At 44.3% G+C, this 22,935-nt stretch overlaps 1 protein-coding gene across 2 annotated transcripts in view; it reads right to left on the reverse strand.

Moving 5' to 3' along the window:
• Window positions 1–48: 48 nt before the first annotated feature.
• XDH (xanthine dehydrogenase) overlaps window positions 49–22,935 on the reverse strand; it is an 88,480-nt gene continuing 65,593 nt past the window's right edge. For both annotated transcript variants that reach the window (XM_074395700.1, XM_003943979.3), the window contains 7 exons: window positions 22,273–22,347; window positions 20,190–20,242; window positions 17,935–18,049; window positions 17,095–17,160; window positions 15,289–15,477; window positions 13,418–13,594; window positions 49–11,517 (listed from right to left, as the gene is read on the reverse strand). In XM_074395700.1, coding sequence (XP_074251801.1) covers window positions 11,467–11,517; window positions 13,418–13,594; window positions 15,289–15,477; window positions 17,095–17,160; window positions 17,935–18,049; window positions 20,190–20,242; window positions 22,273–22,347 — 726 coding nt within the window. In that variant the 3' untranslated portion in view covers window positions 49–11,466. The remainder of the gene's footprint in view (window positions 11,518–13,417; window positions 13,595–15,288; window positions 15,478–17,094; window positions 17,161–17,934; window positions 18,050–20,189; window positions 20,243–22,272; window positions 22,348–22,935) is intronic.

Here is a 22,935-nt window from a genome sequence, read left to right on the forward strand (position 1 = left end):
GAGCAGAACATAATGATCAAATATAATAAATAGAAAAGGAAGTAGTGTTGCTCATCGCATACTAAGCACTACCAAAATCCCCCGTGCACTGGCACTTGGCAGAGACATGACTTTTTCTGGCCAGTGATCTGTGGCAGGTGGTGCTGGGTGTTAATTCCAAGCTTGGCCATAGGATAGCTAATGTGACATCCTCAAGATGTCCTTTTCCCTGTTACAGACCCCCAGTAAGCCTTATATTTCAGTTAGTGCAATTGCTAGATGATGGAGCCCCTGTCGTCCTTGGTCTCTGAGTGACCATGTAAAACAGATCCCACCAAAATCCACTGGGTACAAAGGAGTAAGAAATAAACCATTGTTGTATTAGATCATGGAGATTTGAAGATTTGCCTGTACAAGAATAGCAACATTGACTAATCAGAGTGTTAAAACAAGGTGAAACTAAAACACTGGGTTATAACCACGTGGAAGAAGAGAGGGAAAATCATTTAATGTGTTCCAAGCTTCTCAGCTTCTCACACTGTTTGGTAACAACATAGAAATGTTAATTAAACATAAGCTTTGCTGAATCAAGTGTGCATGCTAAAAATATAGAGATTACCTCTGAAAGAACAGAAATAGGGTGTAGAACCATCAAACTAGTATAAAGAATGGAGTGGGGAGAATGGTGGAATAGGAGAAGGGCCAGGGAATGGGGTTGTTTGATTAAGCCAATGGCAAACAATGAGAAAAAAAGAAAGACAGAACATAGTCAGTAGTGATACACCAAATGAGACAATAGAAATAAGTCAAAATACATAATTAATCACAGTTAACATAAACACATTGTTTTGCCAGTTAAAAGATAAATATCCTTCGACTGCATTTAAACACACACACCCATCATACATGCTATTCATAAGAAACCAAATCACACACAAACTGTGTGTACTGTTTATAAGAGACTTGATAAAACATGACACAAACAGTTGAAAATAAAGAAATGGAGAAGGTATGCTCAGAAATCTGAGTGTGGACTACATGCTTTGGAGGAAAACTCTCATGCACTGCAGAAAGAAGCATGTTCCAAATTGTTGGCTACAGTGTTGTTCATCAAAAGGGAAGACGAGAAACAGCATAAACATCCAGTAGAAAGGGAATAAAAACTTAATGTTGGCATACACATGTAGCAAAGCACCATGTAACAGATAAATGGCTAAGTCAGATCAATTGGCCATGATGAATAAATATTAGAAGCATAATATTGAACAGAAAAAAGCAGTTGCAGAGGGATATCAAAATGTGGTATTATGAATGTAGGTTTTTTCTAAAGGAAACTTTTTATTGAAGAATGATATACATACATACATACATACATACAAAAAATGTACAAACATAATGTACAGTTTAATGAATTCTTAAAAAGTGACATGGCCTGATAACCTGCACTTAGATAAATAGCCCATGACCAAGACCTCCCAGAGACTCTCCCCAAGTACTGCATCCCTCCAAAGAGATCAAACTGCTAACCCTGGAGGTTGGTTTTGCCTGTTTTTGAAATATATGTATACGTGATCCTCCAGTGTGAACTCTTTGTGTCTGGATTTTTGGTTTTGGTTTTGTTTTAAGATGGATCTCCCTCTGTCACCCAGCCCCAGGCTAGAGTGAAGTGACATGAGCATGGCTCACTGCAGCTTCTACCTCCTGGGCTCAAGCAATCTTTCCACTTCAGCCTCCCAAGTAATTGTGACCACAAGTGTGAGACACCATGCCTGGCTAATTTAAAAAAATAAAAAATGTTTTTCAGCCAGGTGTGGTGGCTCACACCTGTAATCCCAGCACTTTGAAAGGCCAAGGCCAGGAGTTCAACACCAGCCCCTCAACATGGCAAAACTCTGTCTCTACTAAAAATACAAAAATTAGCCAGTCTTGGTGGCACACACCTGTAATTCCAGCTACTGGGGAGGCTGAGGCACGAGAATCGCTTGAACCCAGGAGGCAGAAGTTGCAGGTTGCTGAGATCTTACCATTGCACTTCAGCCTGGGCAATAGACTGAGACCTTGTCTCAAAATAATACTAATAATCATATAAAATAATTATATTTCTAGAAATGGGGTCCTGTTCTATTGGCCAGTCTGGTCTCAAGCTCCTGGGGTTAAGCAATCCTCTCACATCAGCCTCCCAAAATGCTGTTGCTGCAGGTGTAAGCCCCCATGCCCAGCTGTATCTGAGACTTGTTTAATTCCATATTATGTTTGTGAGATGCATCCCTATAGTATGAAGCTGTATTTTATTCATTTTCTTTGGTATGCTGGTATTCTATTGTATGCTGCAATTAATTTATGAACTCCATGGGTGATCTACATTTGGGAATTTTGTTGTTTGGGGTTATTACAAGCAGTGTTTCTATGATCAGTTTGGACTTTTCTCCTGGTGCATATGGGCAAGAATTTCTCTTGGGTATATACTCAGCGATTGTTGGGTTAGAAGGTATGCATACTTTCAGCTTTAGTAGAGACTCATAAACAGTTCTCCAAATTGGGCATACCATTTTACTACCTTAGCAGTGTGTAAGAGTTCCAGTTCCTTCACATCCTATTCACACTTGATATTTTTAGTCTTTTTAATGTTAGTCATTGTGGTGGTTAATGGGTGTGAATTTTAAAACACACACACTGTGCACTCCGTGGATATGTACACATGCATTAAAAGTATAAGAACATGAATGGGGACATTTTACCTCAAACTAAGGACAGTGAATATTTCAAGGCAGAAGGAAAGATCTCAGATTAGGGGGATAAAATGGGAAGCTTCAACTGTACTTATAACATGAACCTTGTAACATGGGGAAAAAATGTGGGCAAACAAACATTTTTAAAGAATCAGGTGGGAAGTATACATGTGGATTTTATCTTTCTCTATATTACTTATGTTTGATTCATCCAGAAATCTTTGTTTTTATTTAAGAAAAAAGTTTTTAAAGGCAAAAAATAGACTCTCCATAAAGAAGAAACAAATTCACAAGTGTCCCTCGTTATAAACACATTTGAAACATGACTAACAAACCAGATAGTCCACTCCTGGGTATAATTTTCCCAATACATAGAAAGATTTTAAGGAACTATAGTTCAAATAAAACATATAATTATGTGGTCTGATAAGGAATTTGAAGCAAATATCAAAGTTAAGTATCATCATTTATGATTCTTTTGCAGGGAGGTTCATTCACTATGCTGGCGTGGATATCATGTGAGTGTCCATTTAGAAATAAGAATTTCGTGGTGTATTCTTGCACTAGGAAATTTCTATTTTGTAGTGAGATTGCTATCACACACTACAAAGGACTGATGTTATCGTAATGAAAAACAAGATCAGCAGAAAGAATAGCTCAGGATTCTCGGTTTTTAATTCAGCCACAGCCGTCTCCAGAATCCTCAGTTACCTCCTCCCCAGCATCCAGGTGGTATCCTGGTAACCTGCACTTAGATAAACAGAGCTTTCTCCACCTCAGTTCTACTGACATTTTGGGCTGAATAATTCATTTTTGCAGTGGGCTGCCCTGTGCCACATAAGATGTTTCACAGCATCCCTGCACTCTAACTGCCTGATTCCAGGATCCACCACCCCTCCCCGAGTTGTGGCAACCAAAGAGATTTCCAGACATTGAAAGATCCCTAAAGGCAAAATCATCCCCAGCTGAGGACCACTGGGCTATTCCCCCTTGGGATTGTCCCTTCCAGCCCTAAAATGTTATGCTTCAGTTGTATCATTTGAGCAATACACATAGTTTTCTCAGAGCTTTGAAGAGCCAACAATGGCCAGGCAGACAACTCTGGTCACGTGGGTGGCTACTCAATTGCTATCTCAAGAAAAGAGAAGCATTCGATGTAGCAATAGAGGAAATTGACAATGCTTTGACCAGGGGATTTTATCTATTGTAAGAATGGGACAAGTGGCTATGGAAAATTATTGAGGCTCAGGAGAAACTGAAGGTGTTGTCAAGGTCAACCAAGCACACACACTTGACCTCACTACACTGGGTCTCAGCTCCCAATAGATTGGGAATTCCCGGCCACATATTACATTACAGCAGAGTGAGGATTCCCAGTTATGCAACACCCAGAAATTAGGGAGGCAAGAATGTGATGTGTTTGTAAATTATGCAAGCAGAAGATGGTATATATCCTGTCATAGGGTGGTTCCCAAGAAGCAAAGCTTAAAAGGTGGCATAAACTCTCAGGTGAGGGGGCTTCTGTTTTAGTTGAAGGTGATTCTCAACATAATAGGCAGATGTGTAACGTCAGCAGCCAACATTTAGAGGAACTAGTCACTCTCAGCCAAAGAAAAGGATTTGCAATAGTAACTACTACAAGTACACAGTATAAACATGTTTGGATGCTTAATTTACAAAATTATTGTACATAGGCTTGGAGAATCTTGGAACAGCAGGGGACTGACATTTACTGAGTACCTAACAACAGGTGGCAGATCCTGTGCTGAATGTCTTCATTTTCTTTTCTTTTCTTTCTTCCTTTTGAGACAGTCTCTCTCTGTTACCCAAGCTGAAGTGAAGTGGTGCAATTTGAGGTGCACTGCAGCCCCAAACACGTGGGCTCAAGAAGTCCTCCCACCTAAGCCTCCCGAGTAGCTAGAACTACAGGTGCATGCCACCGTGCTAATTAAAAAAAAAATTTTTTTTTAGAGACGAGGTGTTTCCCAGGCTGTACTGGGTGTCTTTCACTGACTATCCCATTTAACTTCACAACACTAACAAGAGTTGTTACACTTCTCCACTTATAAATGAGGAAACTGAGGCTCAGAGGGTGAGTAATGTTCCCAAGGGAAGAGACCTTTTTTTTGAGATGGAGTTTCGCTATTGTTACCCAGGCTGGAGTGCAATGGCGCCATCTCGGCTTACCGCAACCTCCGCCTCCTGGGTTCAGGCAATTCTACCTCAGCCTCATGAGTAGCTGGGATTACAGGCACGCGCCACCATGCCCAGCTAATTTTTTGTATTTTTAGTAGAGACGGGGTTTCACCATGTTGACCAGGGTGGTCTCGATCTCTTGACCTCGTGATCCACCCACCTCGGCCTCCCAAAGTGCTGGGATTACAGGTTTGAGCCACCGCGCCCGGCGAGAACTTTTTAAAATACTGAAGCTGAGTGGAGTGTTTGCTGGCAGCCCTTGCTCTCTCCACTTAAGCCCCTAGCTTAGCCCAGCATCTGGCCTTTTTTTTGAGATGGAGTTTTGCTCTTGTCACAGAGGCTGTAGTGCAATGGCATGATCTCAGGTCACTGCAAACTTCTTCTCCCAAGTTCAAGAGATTCTCCTACCTCAACCTCCCAAGTAGCTGGGGTTACAGGCACCTGCCACCAGGCCCAACTAATTTTTGTGTTTTTAGTAGAGACAGGATTCATCATGTTAGCCAGGCTCGTCTCGAACTCCTGACCTCAGGTAATCCACCTGCATCAGTCTCTCAAAGTGTTGAGACTACAGGCGTGAGCCACCACCTGGCCTCATCTAGCCTTTGTAAAGAAGCACATGGCAGATGTAGTTGAGGAAGGAGAAAACCTGATTTTGGGACTTAGGAACATGAATACCAAGTGCCTTGCAAGCCAATCTCCTCATTTGCTGAAGGCCACAAATTACCAACAGCCACATCTCCCAGAGTTGCCAGATTAAAGCAGTGCATAGGAGAGCCAAGAGCTACATACTACTCCAGAATCACCACGGGACTATTGTCACCAATCCACAAGGTCCTATGAAGTACATAGGGTCCTGGCAGGAAGCCCTTGGCCCACCTCCAAGAGGACAAATAATACTTCCACTTGATTTTTCCTAAGACCGATGGCTCTCAGGAAGATGGAGAAAGGGTCCAAGACCCCATACATTCTGTACCCTGGAAACGGCTTATCATTTAGGAACCATCAGGACTCTCTGGGGTGTGGAGGAAATGACCTTTGGCCATTATCAACAATGCCCCCCAACCCTCTACCCTTCTGGAGTTGCCTCCCACTCTGAAGTGGCTGTTCTGGGTTTGGAAAGAGACACAAGGAGTCTAATTCCTAAGGCAGGTGCTTTCCTACTGACAATGAGCCAGATATGTCCTTTCCCTTGGATTCTGAGACCGAGATGGAGGGATGGAAGAGAGTGAACAGGTAAAAAGATGGGTGTGATGGGTGTGTGTGTGTGTGTGTGTGTGTGTGTGTGTGTTTTCTCCAGGGATAGAAGCCAACTGAAGTGTGTAATGCAAAAAATTAAGAGCCAGCACCACCCCATTCGAAGAGCTGAAACTTTGGAATCTGGAGGCTTAGATTTAAGTCACTGCTGTCAGAAAGAAAATCCAAATGGAGATGGTTATGTCAGAAGTATCGAGAGCCAGGAAAGCATGAGGAGTTGGACCGCAGTCACATACACGCCCAGATGGAATCTGACCTATTAAACTGGGTCAAATGGTAAAACCAGCTGTATTTGATCTAAACTGTTTCTGCTGGACTTGATCATTAACCTCCTGGAGAAACAGCTATGCCAAACTGGATTGATCATCGAAGACATCCTAAGCTGTGACCAGCCATCAGCAATTAAAGACTCTGCCAAAACCTTTCAGATACATAAACTTATAGTAACCTTTATAAGCCCCTGCCCAACCTCACCTGGATGGTACACAATTTAGCTGGTTGCTCACAATTCCCAAGACCCCAATTAAAACATCTTCTCTTTTGTTTGCTGCTGTTCAGTGTTGGTTTTCTCATTAGGTGACACTGCTCAGACACTCACTCTATAAGAGAAGAAGCTTCTTGCCAGGCACTGGGTTTTGTGCCTTACCTGCATTTTCTGATGCCATCCTCTCCACAACTCCATGAGGGAACCACCATTATCTCATTCACAGACAAGGAAGTAGAAGTATAAAGATTCAAGCAATTTGCCCAAGATCACACAGCAGCTAAGTGGGAGACAAAGACTGAAACACATCAGTTGATTTCACAGCTAGTGCTCTGGTCTGCACCATCAACTTCTACCCTGAGCCTCAGTTTCCCTGTCTGTAGAGTGGATATGATTATAATACATAACTCGTAGGTTCATTGAAAGAATTGCATAAAGCATTGCAAGGGGGAGCGCCTTTCAAATTGCTATACAAATGCTGGTCGTTGTCATTGTCAGAAAAACTAAACAGCATGAATAACAAAAGAGAGTGACTTCCGCTTCTACACTTCTGATAAAGGCTTTGTGAAGATAGCTGGGCAAGGATGTTTGGGGGCTCCTCGTGGGCCACACTGGAGCAAGCCGGCCTGATGCTATTTTGATCCTGGGGCATCAGATGGTCCCTTTCTTTGTTGGGGTTCCATCACACCCTCCAGGAAGTCCTCCTGGGTTGTGGCTCTCTCCACTGTGGCAATACTGGTAACCCTGCCCTGTGGCTCTCATCCCCTTCCTCTCACTGCCTTAATGTCTCAGTCTAATCCAACCACAGCTTTCCAAGCACATGTCATTTACCATGAGACCCCCCTTTCCTTGCACACACACACACACACACACACACACACACACACACGCGTACTCTCCTGTTTGGCAGGGAGAATGCATGGCTTGCTAGCTCCAAAGAAAACCTCTCTTCCCAATCTCTCAAACTCTGTACTTCAATCTTTTATACTCTGGAGGTAGATGATGAGTTAATGGTGGCAAAATCAGTTTCCAGCCATCTCTTTACAAGTCTTGCAGAGATGATTTAGATTCAGCATCTCTTTGAAATGAGGGGATGATTTGCACTCACTGTTTTGTTTCCCATCTGCGGGGCTGAGGAAAGAATCCCATTTTAGCATCCTGTCACAGGAGCACTGGCAGATAGGCATATATAGGCATACAGGCATATCTTGGGCTCGAGCTAGCTCCGTCTTCTTCCCATCCGGTATAATTAGATTTCTATGATATACGCCAGCTCCCTGGCCCACAGGTTTCCCAATAGAAGGCTCAGTTGACTAATTAATGTATGGTTTAGTTTTAAAAAGCCTGGACCAGGAACCAGGCAGCCTTGCTGTAAGTCTGACTGTGCCACTAAAGGGCTGCAGGACCCTGGATAAGTCAGTTTCTCTCTGTGAGTTTATGCTTCTCCCCTCTAAAATACAGAGGTTAAGCCTGATGGACTTTCCAGCTCTGGGATGCTGGTGAGGGGGTGGGGAGGGTTGTACACACCAAAGGAGGGCAGTTCAAGGACACAGATGACGCCAGAATCCCTTTGGGCAGTGCCTGACATTTCCACTTCCATCAATGGGTTGCTTTGTTTCAGGTGACAAGATTGTCACAGGATTTGTCTCCTGCCTTAGGAACATATACTCCCCCACTTCAGGACAGAAACAAAACAAAAGGGCAGGCTCCTGGGCCTGGGGGGCACCAGGGTGACCTCATGCTTCACCAATTTAAGGAAGCTGCATGTCATGAATCGTCTTGTTCCACAATCCAAAACAGGCAGCAAATGGACAGGTTTCCAGGCTCCCCCTCCACAAAAGATAAAAATATCATGGGTTCAGGGATGTTCCCAGACATAAATCAATCAGCTAAGACTATTTCTGTCCTTATCCCCTGCCCAGAGTTCCTCCTACAACCTCTATCCTGCCTCCTGTCCCGGCCTCCTGGCCACCTAGCTCTGGAGTAGAGGGAGGCTCATCAGCTGTCCTGATGATAGCTCAGCAGCTTGGCTGTGCCAACAGGGTAATCCTCACCATGCCTATAAATGAAACGGTGGGCATTGTGGTGCCTCCATTGGTCTCCATGAGCCTGGCTAGCAAGTGTCCACTCTGACAGGCAGGCGAATCCCAATACACACCAGGCTTCCTGGCCTGCCAGGGAGCTGCCCACTGGTTGTGGTGGGCACTTAGGAGTAAATGTCTCTGAGTAAGCCCTCAGCATGGCAGGGGTAGGACCACTCCTTCATGTGGTTATAGGGATTAAAGGACCTACCTTGTAAAACCACTGGGAGGAGGAGGATTAAATGAGACCCTGTAGGTAAAGCATTCACCTTCTCCCCTGGCAAGTTGCAGATACTTCAAACATAAGAATTGCCTTCCCCCTGCTAGTCTTTCATCTAGAGCTCAGACTCCCTCCCACAGCTGACCCATGTCTTTGGAGAGCTCCTTTGAGACTTTTGTCAGTCTAAAACTCTAAGTCAGCTTTGAATTCAGCTCTTGGAGAAACCTCGGAGGACGTCTGGTCTACGCAGAGATCCTAAGTCAGTACCTAGTGGTTAACAGATGCGACCCTGCTGGGCCATCTGGAGAGTATGCCTCTAGTTCAATCTTCTGCTGCCCTCTGCAGGTTCCAGGCCATACTGCAGGCAGTGCTGACTGTGTTCCTTATGCAACACCGAAAAAACTAAGGCGTCTCACAGCAGAGACTCAAGGAACTTTAAGACTAAGACAATAGGGCAAGGCAAAGTGTCTGAGGCAGATGATGCCTCTGAAGAGCACAATGATTTCTAGTTCACAAAGCACTTGCTTGTTGGATTTTCATGACCTCTCTACTCTCACCTTGGTACCTAAGCACAGAAGGGAATTCTGAGTCATTGCTTAGCCCCAACAGCTTCACTAATAGCAAGTGACAGGTCCCAGGCCCTGCCCCAGAACATCCTCGAAAATCATCTGAAATTGACCTGGAGACTTGGATCTCAGTGTAAATTCTCTTAGTTTGTAAAGCTCTTCTACCTTGACCGTGTTATAAAACAATAAGCATATCTGGAATACTCTGGAAAAGAGAATTTTGTAAGAAAGTGTGTGTGTGTGTGTGTGTGTGTGTGTGTGTGTGTGTGTGTGCGTGTTTTCAAGAAATGAAGGCTGGCCAAGATACTGAAGATACTAGCATTTGGTGTGATGATAATTAATAATCATTTTTCACATGCCAACCAGTTGACAGTTTCATTTATTAGTGGCATCAACTGCCAGTTCAACTATATCATTTCCATTATTCTCCCTCCATAGCCAGAATCACAGATCTGTCTGGCTGAAGGTTGGATTTATTCAGCGAAGGAATGCGACAGTGACACATTGTCCACCCAGCACTATGTAGGGATTAAATCACCTGTTGGAGTAATAAAAGAGACGTTTGTTCTTCTCCTGTTCTCTTTACCAACCTCAGAAACTTGAGGGGATCTAAGCAGAGTTCATTAGACCAGGTATCATATGACAGTAGAAAAACCAAGCCTTAGATAGCTGCAGATCCCTTATGTAACTGGAGTTTTCAGGTCACATCTTTATCAGCTTTTAGAGCAGAATATGTGAGACAACGCTTTACTGCAACCCCTATGTTTGCAGTCAAATGGATCACAGGAAGGAGAAATGACAGACCAAGGTCACAAAGTAGAGACAGAAGAGACAGAGCTGGAATGAGGACCCAGGCTTCTTGGCTCTTCTACCTCTGGTTGATTTTGATAGCATTATTTCTTTTTTCATTTTTTTTTTTCTTCAGAGGCAAGATATTGCTCAGTCACTCAGGCAGGAGTGCAGTGGCAGAATCATAGCTCTTGGCAGCCTTCACCTCCTGAGCTCAAATGATCTCTACACCTCAGCCTCCCAAGTAGTTGGGACTACTAGGTATACACTACTAAGACCGACTAATGAAAAAAAATTTTTTAAGACAGAATCTCTCTGTGTTGCTCAGGCTGGTCTCAAACTGCTGGGCTTAAGCAATTCTCCTGTCTCAGCCTCCCAAATTGCTGCGATTACAGGTGTGAGCCACCATGCCAGGCCTGATAGCATCATTTCCAGGTGGAAATTACTTTGGCTGCAAATGTAAAGATTAAACACAATCTTTTTTTGTAAATACTCAAAGAGGAAGGGAAAGAAATCTAGAACATTGTAGCTGCTCAATAATTGAGTTGGTTGGAGTTTTGTGTTATAGAGTAATCTTGCTTTATGCAGATTAACAAAGCTAGATACAATTAACCTTGAATTTGTTTCATTCTTTATTTTAATGATTCAAAGATGGTCAGAGGTTTTAATCTTGCCACACTGCCTCATTGCAAAATTTGAGTATAGATTCAAGGTTATGCTTTGCTATTCACTGCTTTGAAGGCAAGGCTTTCAGAGGAAGGCACACGATTTAAAATAACTTTGGTTTAAGCTACTGGAGGTTTGTGGGAATCCTCTTCAAAGGACAGACACCACCAGAACTTGAGGTTATACAGGCTGTCTACTAAGTGGGGAGTAGGACAAACCCTTCCTGACCCTATTCCAAGTACATGATTAAAAGACAGAAAATGATCCTAATTGCATATTCACCATCTAGGCCTAAGAGTTTTGAATTTGCTTCTCATTATGTTTGCAAATTACATTTTTGATCAAAATCTTCCAATGCATTCACTTGTCTTCCAAATTCCATCCTGATGAATCACAGCTCTTTCTTTCTGTGACTTTTATAGATCCATGTTCTGTGGTGTGTTTCTCCTGCTCCATGGAAGCCCAAATACAGCACAAGAAGACTCTGATGGGGACTCTCTCTTCAGACCCTCACACACCAGGGTTTGCAGTTTTCTGGTACACCAGTGACACACTAGGAAGGAATGACAGTGTTCTCATTGCCAGGGTCTGCTGATCATGCTCCTCCACTCTCCTGCCTACATCACTTCCCAACACTGTCAACCACCATCGTAAGGCCAAAGCACCACTCTGCAGGCCCAGCCATGGAGAATGCCCCAGAGCAGGACTCCTTAATTTTCTTTTCTTTCTTTTTTTTTTTTTTTTTTTTTTGAGACAGTTTCACTCTTGTTACCCAGGCTGGAGTGCAATGGCACGATCTCGGCTCACCGTAACCTCCACCTCCTGGGTTCAGGCAATTCTCCTGCCTCAGCCTCCTGAGTAGCTGGGATTACAGGCACGCGTCGCCATGCCTAGCTAATTTTTTGTATTTTTAGTAGAGACGGGGTTTCACCATGTTTACCAGGATGGTTTCTATCTCTTGAGCTCATGATCCACCCACCTCAGCCTCCCAAAGTGCTGGGATTACAGGCTTGAGCCACCGCGCCTGGCCATGGACTCCTTAATTTTCTAGTCACTCATTTATTTTCATTGAGCACTTTCCATGTGGCAGGCATTCTAGTAGGCTTTGGAAGTATGGTGATGAACAATACAGATGTGATCCCTTTTAAAAACTCACAGTCCTTAAAAAGTTCATAGAATCAGCTGCTCATGCAAATGCATAGCAAGAATTTTTTAATTGCTGGTATATTGTAATATAGAAAAGCATCTTTGTTTTAGGTCTGGGGCCACAGAGAGGTTACTAAAATGATGGAGATCTGCATCAGGCTGTTTGCAAAGAGCTCATCTTATAACCTGTGGGAGCTTATTGGGAGCCAGGCAGCCCCAGTCCTCTCAAGGAAATGGTGTTTGGGTGACTGTCAGCATTGGAAGCCATGGTGGGAAGGTTCTGGGCTGTGGGTAGGTTACTGCACAGCTGTGGGCAACTTCACTGCCTGGGAGTGCCACACGGTCTGTGTAGTTCTCACTCCATAGCTAAAGCTCTTGGGGACCCACTGGCCTCCTTCATCTGCTGTGCCGAAGTCTGGAGATTTGCTTGCCCCTGGGGCTTTCCTGTGACCTCCCTACTCGGGGCCATGTGTAGCCACTTTACCTCTAAATCTAAAAGGCTTTTTGAATTTTAAAAAGAGGAAGCCCAACCTGAGTATCAGGAAGAATCCTGTCCTGCTAACCACAGAGGTTGCAGTTGCAAAGCAATTAAAGCCATGGTGCAGAGCCCACTTCAGCACCGCTCAGAGGGTAAGCTGGTTCCGATATCCCCAAAGTGGAAGCAACTGTCCTAGTAAAGTCTTCTTTTGCCAGGCATTGCTAACTACAAGCATCACATAGACGCTCCTTAAAGTGATTCCAATGACTATGGAATTCTTCCACTACTTTCTGCCACATACACCTTCAAGACGGTAATCAGTCACCCTTTAATGCAATCATCTGGTTTCCCAACATTGCAAAGTCCTCAAGGACAGCTGTGTGTCTCCAGTATCAGAATGGTACACCATAATCACAGGACAAATATGGTTGATCTAATTAATTGTTTCCTCTTTTTCCCTCCATCCTCCCAATATTCATACAGCGTCCTTAACATCAATTTTTAAAATGCTGGCAACTGACACTAAAGATTAGGCTCTCTGGAGTTTTATCCATCACCCTTATCTAGATGGAAAATAATAAAATCTGTGAGCTCTGACTGTGCACCACACAGTCCTCCCATCTCTAAGGAGGAGGCCCAGCTGCAAGCTACAGCTTTAAGGAGGTTTCTCATAATTCCCTCGTGCTTCATACCACGCACAGTGAAGGGTGGCCATTGATGCAAGGCTGTCCAGATAAGAGAGAGCCCACCACCTGTTGCCTGTGCAGGACCTTCCCTGTGGTTTGCCAGCCTATCCCTGGACTGAGTGGAAGCTGGAGGGGCATCATACCAGGGTGGTGAACTTGTCCACGCAGGCGTTGCGGATCTTCTCCGGGGTGGCAGGGCTGTCTAGCCGGAAGAGTTCCTTCATGTTATTACCTGTGTGCTGTGCTCGAGCTGCACGGATGGCATCTTTGATGGCAAAGAAGATGGAAGCAGCCAGGAACAGGGGTGGCTCTCCAACAGCCTGAACACAGACAGGGCACAGGGCTAGGGCTCAGGCACGCGGCCCAGCCTCCACATCATCACCATGTGGACCTAGGAGGCCAGGCAGTGCACTCTGCACCAGGAGGGCTGGTGGCACCAGGAAAGCACTGACAGGGCCGCACTAAATATGGCAGGAAGGCACAGTCAGAATTGATCAGGGGCTGAGAACAATCTAGCTAGTACATGGCTGAGCTTCATGGGCAGATTTCTTCAAACACTCATTGTGTAATTTTCTCTGATGACACCATGCAAATATAATGTACCATGTAAGGTTATACTCAATAATTGTATTTTACAGACCACAAAGTCTGACATAAGTTTTAACCTTTTCCTCACAGTCACTAGCTGAGGGGGAATAGTCTACCTGAAATTCTAATACCAACATTTACTGGCACCCATAGTCATATTTACAGCATCCGCAGGAATTATGGGCATAATAACGAACAAGAATTAAAACACCTTCTAGCATAGGTTGGTTTTTCTCCCCCCAAAGTATAGATCAGAAACCACCTATATCAGAATCACTAGATACTTGCCAAAAATGCACGTTCTAAGGCCCTAAGCCACATCTTTTGGAGCAAAATGTCTGGGAATGCGGCCCAGAAGTGCATTTTTATCATGAGCCCCAGTAATTCCCAAGCATGGTAAAGTATGACAGTCAATGGCAAGGGTCACAATATGTCCCAGTTTCCCCAGCCCCCTACAGAAAAGTCAACCACAAGAGTAGCAAATGGCTGTTTCTTTGGTTACCAGCGATTAGCTGCCCTCCTTCTTCAACCTAGGACTGTATCCATCAGCTAAGCCAATTTTCAACCATTTGTTCATACTTACTGGAGATAGTAAAGAAATAGAGGACACTTATTCACAATCCTCCAGGTATCGGACCAAGTTTTTTTGTTGTCGTTGTTGTTTTGTGAGACAGAGTCTCACTCTGTTGCCCAGGCTGGGGCGCAGTGGTGTGATAGCTCTGCAACTTCCGCCTCCCAGGTTCAAAAGATTCTTGTGCCCCAGCCTTCTGAGTAGCTGAGATTACAGGCACAATCCACCATGCCCAGCTATTTTTTTTTTTTTTTTTTTTTTTTTTTTTTTTTTTTTTTTTTTTTTTTAGTAGAGATAGGGTTCTGCCATGTTGCCCAGGCTGATCTCGAACTCCTGAGCTCAGGCAATCCACCCACCTTGGCCTCTCAAAGTGCATGAGCCACCACAACCAGCCTGATCATCTTAAGGTCAAGTATTGGCAACTGAAGGAGGTTAAAAGGTGGGTATAAAGATGCTACCCCATCTGCAGTGAATGTGCTGATTTTCCTTGGACTACAGCAATGCCGTACCTGTAAAATCATCTCTTAGGATCAAGCACCAGTGATGTATGCCTGGGATAGGGGTGTGGACCAGGATTTGAATGACAAGCTTTGATGAAGGAATCCCTCTAAAATCACCCAAAGAAGCAGGCTTCAGGCCACACTAAGGTGCTGTCCTCAACCCAATTCAACTGTTCGCAAGCAGGACTGCCCAACTTTCCCACTGCCCCTACCCAGGTCAGTGTCAAACCATCTTCCCTCTTCAAGATATGCCTTTTGAAGGCCCACCAGGTGGGTCACTGAGGCCTCTCCTCACCCACTGGGACCTCCCCAGGGCAGATCAGAAGAAGGCAGCACAGAGCCAGAGCAATGGTACCTTGGAAGCATAGATGGCCTTTTTGTTGGGGCAGTCGCGGAGCAGGGACACCCTGAACTCAATGGGGATGCTGCCAAATGCAGGGATCTTGTAGGTGCTAGGGCCACGGGTGTGCAGGCTCCCCTCAGGGGAGTAGTGTAGCTCCTCTAGGGTGAAGAGGCCAAGGCCCTGGACAAACGCCCCTTCCACCTGCAGGATGGATGGAGAACATGGTTACCTTGCCTCCCTCTTCCCTAAGGACAAATACCACTTGCCACAAAGGACACAAAACCCCACCTGTAGTGCAGCCTGGAATGTAGCTAAAACAGCCCTCTATTTCTTACCTGGCTCCTGCCCCAGCCCTGGAATAACCTGTCTGGACTTCTGCCAGGCTTTGGCTCGGGCAGAGCAAAGACATTAACACTGAAGGTCACGCTGCTGGATATGTTTCCCACTAAAACCTGCTGCAGTGCAGATGGAGACGTTCCTCCCACGTTGCTACTAGGGAAATGGTGAGCCTAAGCTAAGAAGTAAGCTCGCAGGAGGATGTATTTGATAGTAGATTCTTTGATACTTACCTCCATTGTGAACGCCCACCTCTGCCTGTCTCTGGGAGAAAGTGCCCCCACTGCAGCTCAGCTTACAGTTCTCTTCTAGGATAACTGCCATGCTAGACTGGCCCACACATCAGCTCTCCCAGCCCCCTGCTCAGAAGAGTGACATGGGGCACTACCATACCTCAGTGAGCATTCAGAAAAGAAACCAGCAGGAAATCACCTTTGGGTCTGCGGTGCCTGGCTCAGTGTCTAGCCACAGTAGGGGACCATAAATAGTTGTTCAATGAATTAATGAACAGATTGACTAATAGCCAGGTTTATGTATATTCAGTAATTGTCCATTTGTGAAAAGTACAATTTGTATTTTCTACCAGATGTTCAGTCTTAAATTCCTGATTTCTCCTCTGTTTTCTCCCATTTCACCTGTTCTTTGTTTGATTTTGTTTTTTGAGACTGAGTCTTGCTCTATTGCCCCAGGCTGGAGTGCAGTGGTGCGATCTCTGCTCACTGCAACCTCTGCCTCCCAAGTTCAAGCAATTCTCCTACCTCAGCCTCCCAAGTAGCTGGGATTACAGGCACCCGCCACCACACCAGCTAGTTTTTTTTATTTTTGGTAGAGATGGAGTTTCTTCATGTTGTCCAGGCTAGTCTTGAACTCCTGACCTCAGGTGATCCCCCCACTTCAGCCTCCCAAAGTGCTAGGACTGCAGGTGTCAGCCACAGCACCCAGCCTTAATTCACCTATTATTCCCAATAATTCCATATTCTCCTAAAATTATTTTCTCTGGGACCTTCCTTTACTACTTCTGCTGAAGCCTTTGTGTTTTGTTCCCAGGGCCTTTCACCACTCCACGTTCAGCAGCAACTACTTCCTGAGGTACAAAAGCTGTCCTGGGTAGAAGAGAAATGAGAAGACGAAAAACTCTTCTGACCTCAGGCCCCACTGTCTGGGCATTGATCCCAAACTCAATCTCCATTCTACAATGTGCTTGCTCTCAAACAGGGAGTGTGCGCATGCCCACACGTGCATGCTGTGTTTCCCCATTCCTCAGCTTGTTCTTTGTGTTGTGAGTGCCCTTCCCAAGTTAACGCACATAAATCTGCTTTCTGCCTTGAGAGTTGGTTGAACTATCACCAATCTGAATTCTACTTTGGGGGTTACTCCCTAGGTTCCATGTTTCAGCCTATTTGAAGGCAATTTTGGACAACATGGAGGGGACTGGGGCGCATTTGTCCGAGTCTGTCACCACCCTGGTCCCCTGAGCCTCACCTGTCCAATATCAATGGCGGGGTTTAGACTGGAGCCAACATCCATGACAATATCTGTGCGGAGGTTCTAGAGTAGACAGCAAAATACAAGCAGTTAGAGAAGAAAAACATGTTTGGGATATGATAGATGAGTCACTGTTACCCTCAGGCTACAAGTGCCAACCAGAGTACATTTCCAAGCAGAAAGCCCTGGGTATGCTCAGGTAGAAGCGCTAATGTTCCTACCAGATCTCTGCTGCCACCACCACTGCTGAAGTCTGAGTTTGCAGCAGCTGGGCAGGGGATGGGGAGCAGCAATGATCTCTCAGTAACTGCACACACATTCATATGGGAGTTGTCAGACAGTGTCCCAGAAACCTGGGGCTTTGAATCTGAGTCTGGGTAGATCATGTATAAAAGAGTCAATATACTATGTTCCATGGGCAAAATCCAACTCACCTCTGTTTTTGTAGGGCCTGTAGGCTAATAATTACATTATTAAATAACTATGAAAATAAAAGGAAGAATATTTTGTGACAAGTAAAAATTATATGAAATTCAATTCAAATTCAAATTTCAGTGTCTATAGATCATATTTTATTGGAACACAGTCACACTTATCTGTTTACAAACTGTCTATGGCTGCTGTCACACTTCAGTGGTACAGTTCAGTAGCTGAGGCAGAGACTGTATGGCCCACAAAACCTACAATACTCTGTGGCCCTTCATAGGATGTTTTCCTGTCCTTAACATAAGGCATTATTTTTCCAACCAGAAAGTTCCTCTCTATCAGCTCTTGGTGTTACAACTCAGTTGTTTCTCTTCTTTCCCACTAAGTATGAAAGTTTTGCAGACTTCTTACCTTATGATCTCCTGTTAAGCAGTCAATTTCTACTTCAGAGCAAGCCACCCCATAGGTGAAGTAGTGGAAGGGGTTCCCTGAGTTAGTCTCAAAGCTGTAGCCCAGATTGGGTGTCCTGGGAGAGAAAAGAGAAGATACTGCGTGTGTATTAACATGAACACACCCCCTTCCCTATGCACACACAGCTTGACCCACAAAATCTTTAAACCCTACAAGTTTTTTTATTCAGCTGTTTTCCAAAAACGTTCATGTGTTTTGAGCCATTTGAACCTGTTAATGAAACCCAGGTAATCCAGAGCATTTTGTCTCTGGCTCTCCCCCATTTTGCCAATAGCCATTCTGTCCTCTCTCTGTACAGCCTAGCAGTGTTTAGTACCATGTTGGCCTCCGCACAGCAGAAACAGAGGTGACAGATCTGTTTGGGCTCACAAAGGACACGAAAGTCACACTCCAAAGATGTACTGAATTAGAATCCAAGGTCTTCAGGACAGAAGGTTCTGCCTGTGGTGGCTCCTTAGACTGTTCACACAAGTCCACTTGCTCACCTTCTCAAGGTGAAAGCTAACAAGATCAGTATCTCATGCTAACCTGGGTGGACCTTTAAGCAGCCACTCCCCACCTGTGGGTCCCTTTGAAAGATCAACAGATGATTGGAGCGAAATGATACTAATAGAAACAAATGCTCCCTTATATATTTTTAAAATTTTCAATCTGAAGTACCTTACACAACTCCACTTTTGCATGAGTCATATAAATATAAGTGTGTAACTATGCATTTGTGTATGTGTATTCACACACCTACAGTTTATGGTACACTGACTCTATGTTATTCTATACACTACACAGGAATAACATGAGCTGATACGACCAGATCTGCACAAAAACAAAATCAATATGGGGCCGAGGGAAAAGGCTTCTCCCAGAAGAAACCACCACCAATGTCTTTGACCTCTGCCTTCACCATGCTCACCTGGGTTCACCTTTATAAAACCCTAGTTTCCTGAACTCCAGAAATATAACAGAAATTTATAAGAAAATGTGTTTATGTATGTGTAGGTCAGATATCAATAGCCTAGGAAGCATTATATATAACTTATATATGGCTAATATATATGTATAGATATTACACTGAATATATATGTCTTCACATATATATGTCTTAGACATATACATGTATAATACATATATATGGCAAAGAAATGTTTTATACATATATATGTCTAAGGCATATATATGTATAAACATATATATTCAGTGTAATATCTATACACATATATATTAGCATATATATATTCATATATATGACAGAAATATTTTGTGGGTATATATGTTTATACATATATATATACCTTATATACGTATATATATGCCCTATAGATATATAAACATATATATGCCTAATATATATGAATATATGAACACGTTCATATGAGCATACATATGTTCATATATATTCATATATATGGCAAATAAATATTTTATACAGAGAAATGTTTATACATATATATTTTACATATATATATTCATACATTCAGACAAGATATTTTAAAGAAACATTGAATTATTTTCCAAATATATTGATCTGTGAAAGAAAAGGTCTAAAGTTCCCAGAGATGGCTAAAACGTGATGACTGACAGTAAATATGATCATATCTTTTTATAACTGCTAAGTCAGATGGGCAGGGTCTCTAGCTATTCATGCTGCTACTGGATTTAAAGTTGCAGAAGACATACACTCTCTTGAAAAATCTCCCTGTATTAATAAGGTTCCACACTGTATGCTGCATTTTGTAACAAGACCACATGCTCTAAATCCTCTCATTGTATAAAAAGTATCCCACACACAGTACAAAGAAGCATTCATGGCTAACAGCAATGCCTGACTCATAACACCAGACACCCTCATTTCTGCAGGAGAACACTGAGGGAGGAAAGGTTAGGTGACTGGCCCCAATACGTGATAAATGAGGAAACAGGGGAACAGGTTCAGCAGGACCAATGACTTCCTCAGGCGAAGTCAGGTCTTCTGACACACAGCTGGTGCTTTTACTTCTTGGCGCACAGCCTGGCATGGCCATTCCACATATTTTGGAGCATCTTTAGACTGAAATTGCTGGAAGTCCATTGAAGAGGTAAGAGTTTCAGTGGAGCTGCTCTCTCCTGACCACAGCCTGGCAGGATTCGGTGCTGGCGGGGACCAGTGGGCTTAGGATGACATCACACTATGAGCTGGGCAAGGACAGCACCATACTCACTTATAAAACCCCGTGGCAGACAAGCTCACTGTGTCCATGTAGGCAGCTGTGACCTAAGGAGAGGAGATGGCTATCAGGCAGGGGAAGTGAGGTTTTCAGAAACCCTGACCCGCCACTAAGCTTTCAGGAGCTCACCACCGCTGGAAGCCAATCAACTCATTTTACAAGTGACTCCCACTTCCATACCTTACCTCACATTCTCCCTGGCACCATCTGCACCAGGCCCTCATTATCTGAAGCCTGGAACACTGTAGTCACCTCTTAACTGATCTTCCTGTCTCAAGTCATCTCCCCAAGCCCAGCCAAGTGGCCATCTTAACATACCACACTGCGCATGTCACTCCCCTACCCTAGAGCCTTCCATGGCCCTTATTGCCTGCAGAGTAAATGCCTGACATTATGCATCACAGTCTCTTTGGCCTTTTGTAGCACACCATGGTCACCCAGACACATTCAACAGCTAAATCTCTCTCAGTTCTCCCGTGTCCCATGCCTCTGCACCTTTATTAATGTGGTTCCTCTTCTATACATGAACAAATCCTTTTCTTCCCTCAACAACTACTTGAACTTGCCTCTCCAGACTCCCCTCCTTGGTGATTTCTCCCTACTTGGCCACTGTAAAAGCATCTTGCTATAATGCTCATGTGATCCTTAACATGTTCACCTCTTGCTTTTACATACGCTTTCCTGTTGATAAAACTATCCCTCCATCCCATTCCTTTGACTATATAATGTGCTTTTTTTGGTATCCCCAAACAGTAGCACACACTCAGATTTAAGTTGTGCTCGATGTAATTTATGTCCTCATCATTAGCAGCCACCAAGCTCTTTTCTATGTCACACACACTATTTAGCACTTCGCCTACATTATCTTACTTATATTCACTACAACCCTAGAAAATCTATACTATTATTAGTCTCATTTTACCAATAAAACTAAGGCTTAGAGATAAAGACTTGGGCCTAAAATCTGCACTAGTCATTTAACATAATGTGCGCGTGCATGTGTGTGAGTGTGCATGCATGTGTGCGTGTGTGTGCATGCGTGCATGCATGTGTATGTATGTGTTGTTGACTGTAGCTCATTTATTGGGGTTATCTGTTTACGAGGCACACTGGTCTACATGGCTGGTGGTTGAAGACAAAGCTCAGATTCACAGGTCAGATGCTACAGCATTGTTGTCAGGACTGTCACTAAAAACATTTTAACTGCCTGATAAATCCATGCTAAAACCCAACTACCAGAATCAAGCTACGTTCATGTGCTGTCGGTACATGTGGTCTGAAGAGGTCACAGGAGGCATAGTGAGATGAGTGAGTCTGAGAAAAACACGTGTTTTCTTTGAATCTACTGAGGAAGATTTGTAGTGAGCTGGTTTATGTGTGGTCACATTTGATGTGTTACTCTTCTGCCCAGTTCTAGCACTCCAATACTGAGAAAGGGTGCAGAGCTGCCATTGACATTTCTACCTGCTGGAGGAGCCACAGCCTCCCACCTGCGAGAGACTCCCTTGCAGCTTCCCTTTGAGGTTTCTGACATTCAGGCCACTGCTCTAGAAGTCAGAGAGTTGGGCTCATCGTATTACAGGTGCTGGTTCTGTCATTCCCCAAATCACAGGAAAGATAGAAGTCCTTGGGTGATATTTTCTCCCCACGCTCTCACAGAGGGAATCTCAGTGGATCCAGACTCAAGAGATGGAGATTTGAGGGAAACCAGGCTCATCTGGGACAAGCAGGGCATGGAAGTCACTCCAGTGAGCCAATACAACCCAACAAGTCATGTTCAGCAGGCCCCCATTCTCTCAGTTTCAGGCAGCGAAAACCCTGATCCCCACAAGGCTGTCAAGATCCTGGATCAAAAACCTCCTTCAAATGACCTCCCTCAGTGATGAAAGCTATGAAGAAAGGAGCCCAGCCAGCATGAGCATTTACTTGTCCTCTGAAATCACACAAATTGCCTCAACTTCTCTCTGCTGTTCTGACTAGATCATTGTCTCCTATTGCTTGTTTGGGGTCAGAACAGAGGCCCTGCTGTCAATTTCCCTCTCCTTTGCAAAAGTGACTTGGATCAGCTCAGACTTACCCAGTCTTCCCAGGAGCCATTGGGATTCTTCTTCTTGTAGGGTTCCAGCCTTTTCAGGATGGTCTGACAAGCTGCCTAAAATAAACACCCCCCACACCCCAGGCACATTACTCCTCTGTATTCTGTACCCAGGCAAAACTGAAGGGCCCCAGAAAGGTTACCTTCAAGTAATGCTATGCTTAGGGTGCTACTCAAACAGCCTTGCCACCCACTCCAGAATGATGGAGGCCCAGGGTAGAATCCACTGGACCTGGCCAACAGGGCCACCACTAGTCGCTGCTTGGAGAGTGCTTCCTGACCCAATTCTTAGGCTGACAGAGGGTGAAATGTTCAAGGGATCCCCAGGGAGGTGTCTTCTTCCCTCAAACTCCTTGTTCGAGTACATCCCCCAGATGGGAGAGGAGCAAGTGGGGCCAACCTGACTCTATAACCAAATTTCAGCTTCAGTCCATTGTCCTGTGGCCAGTTCCAGCACCAGGGAGAATTTCAAGAAGCCTCTGTTTTCCCTCAGCATCCTCATCTCCCCATCCTGTACTCATCCTTTCTGGCTTTGAGGGCAGTGATTATGATTCCCGGGCCTCTCTTTTAGCTTGAGACTTGGAGAAACAGCATCCTCCTGGATAAGGGAGCCAAAGGCCTGGCCAGAGCCAAAGAGCCTGCAAG

The sequence above is a fragment of the Saimiri boliviensis genome, chromosome 1 (assembly GCF_048565385.1).
Source record: "Saimiri boliviensis isolate mSaiBol1 chromosome 1, mSaiBol1.pri, whole genome shotgun sequence".
In the NCBI taxonomy this organism is placed as follows: domain Eukaryota; kingdom Metazoa; phylum Chordata; class Mammalia; order Primates; family Cebidae; genus Saimiri; species Saimiri boliviensis.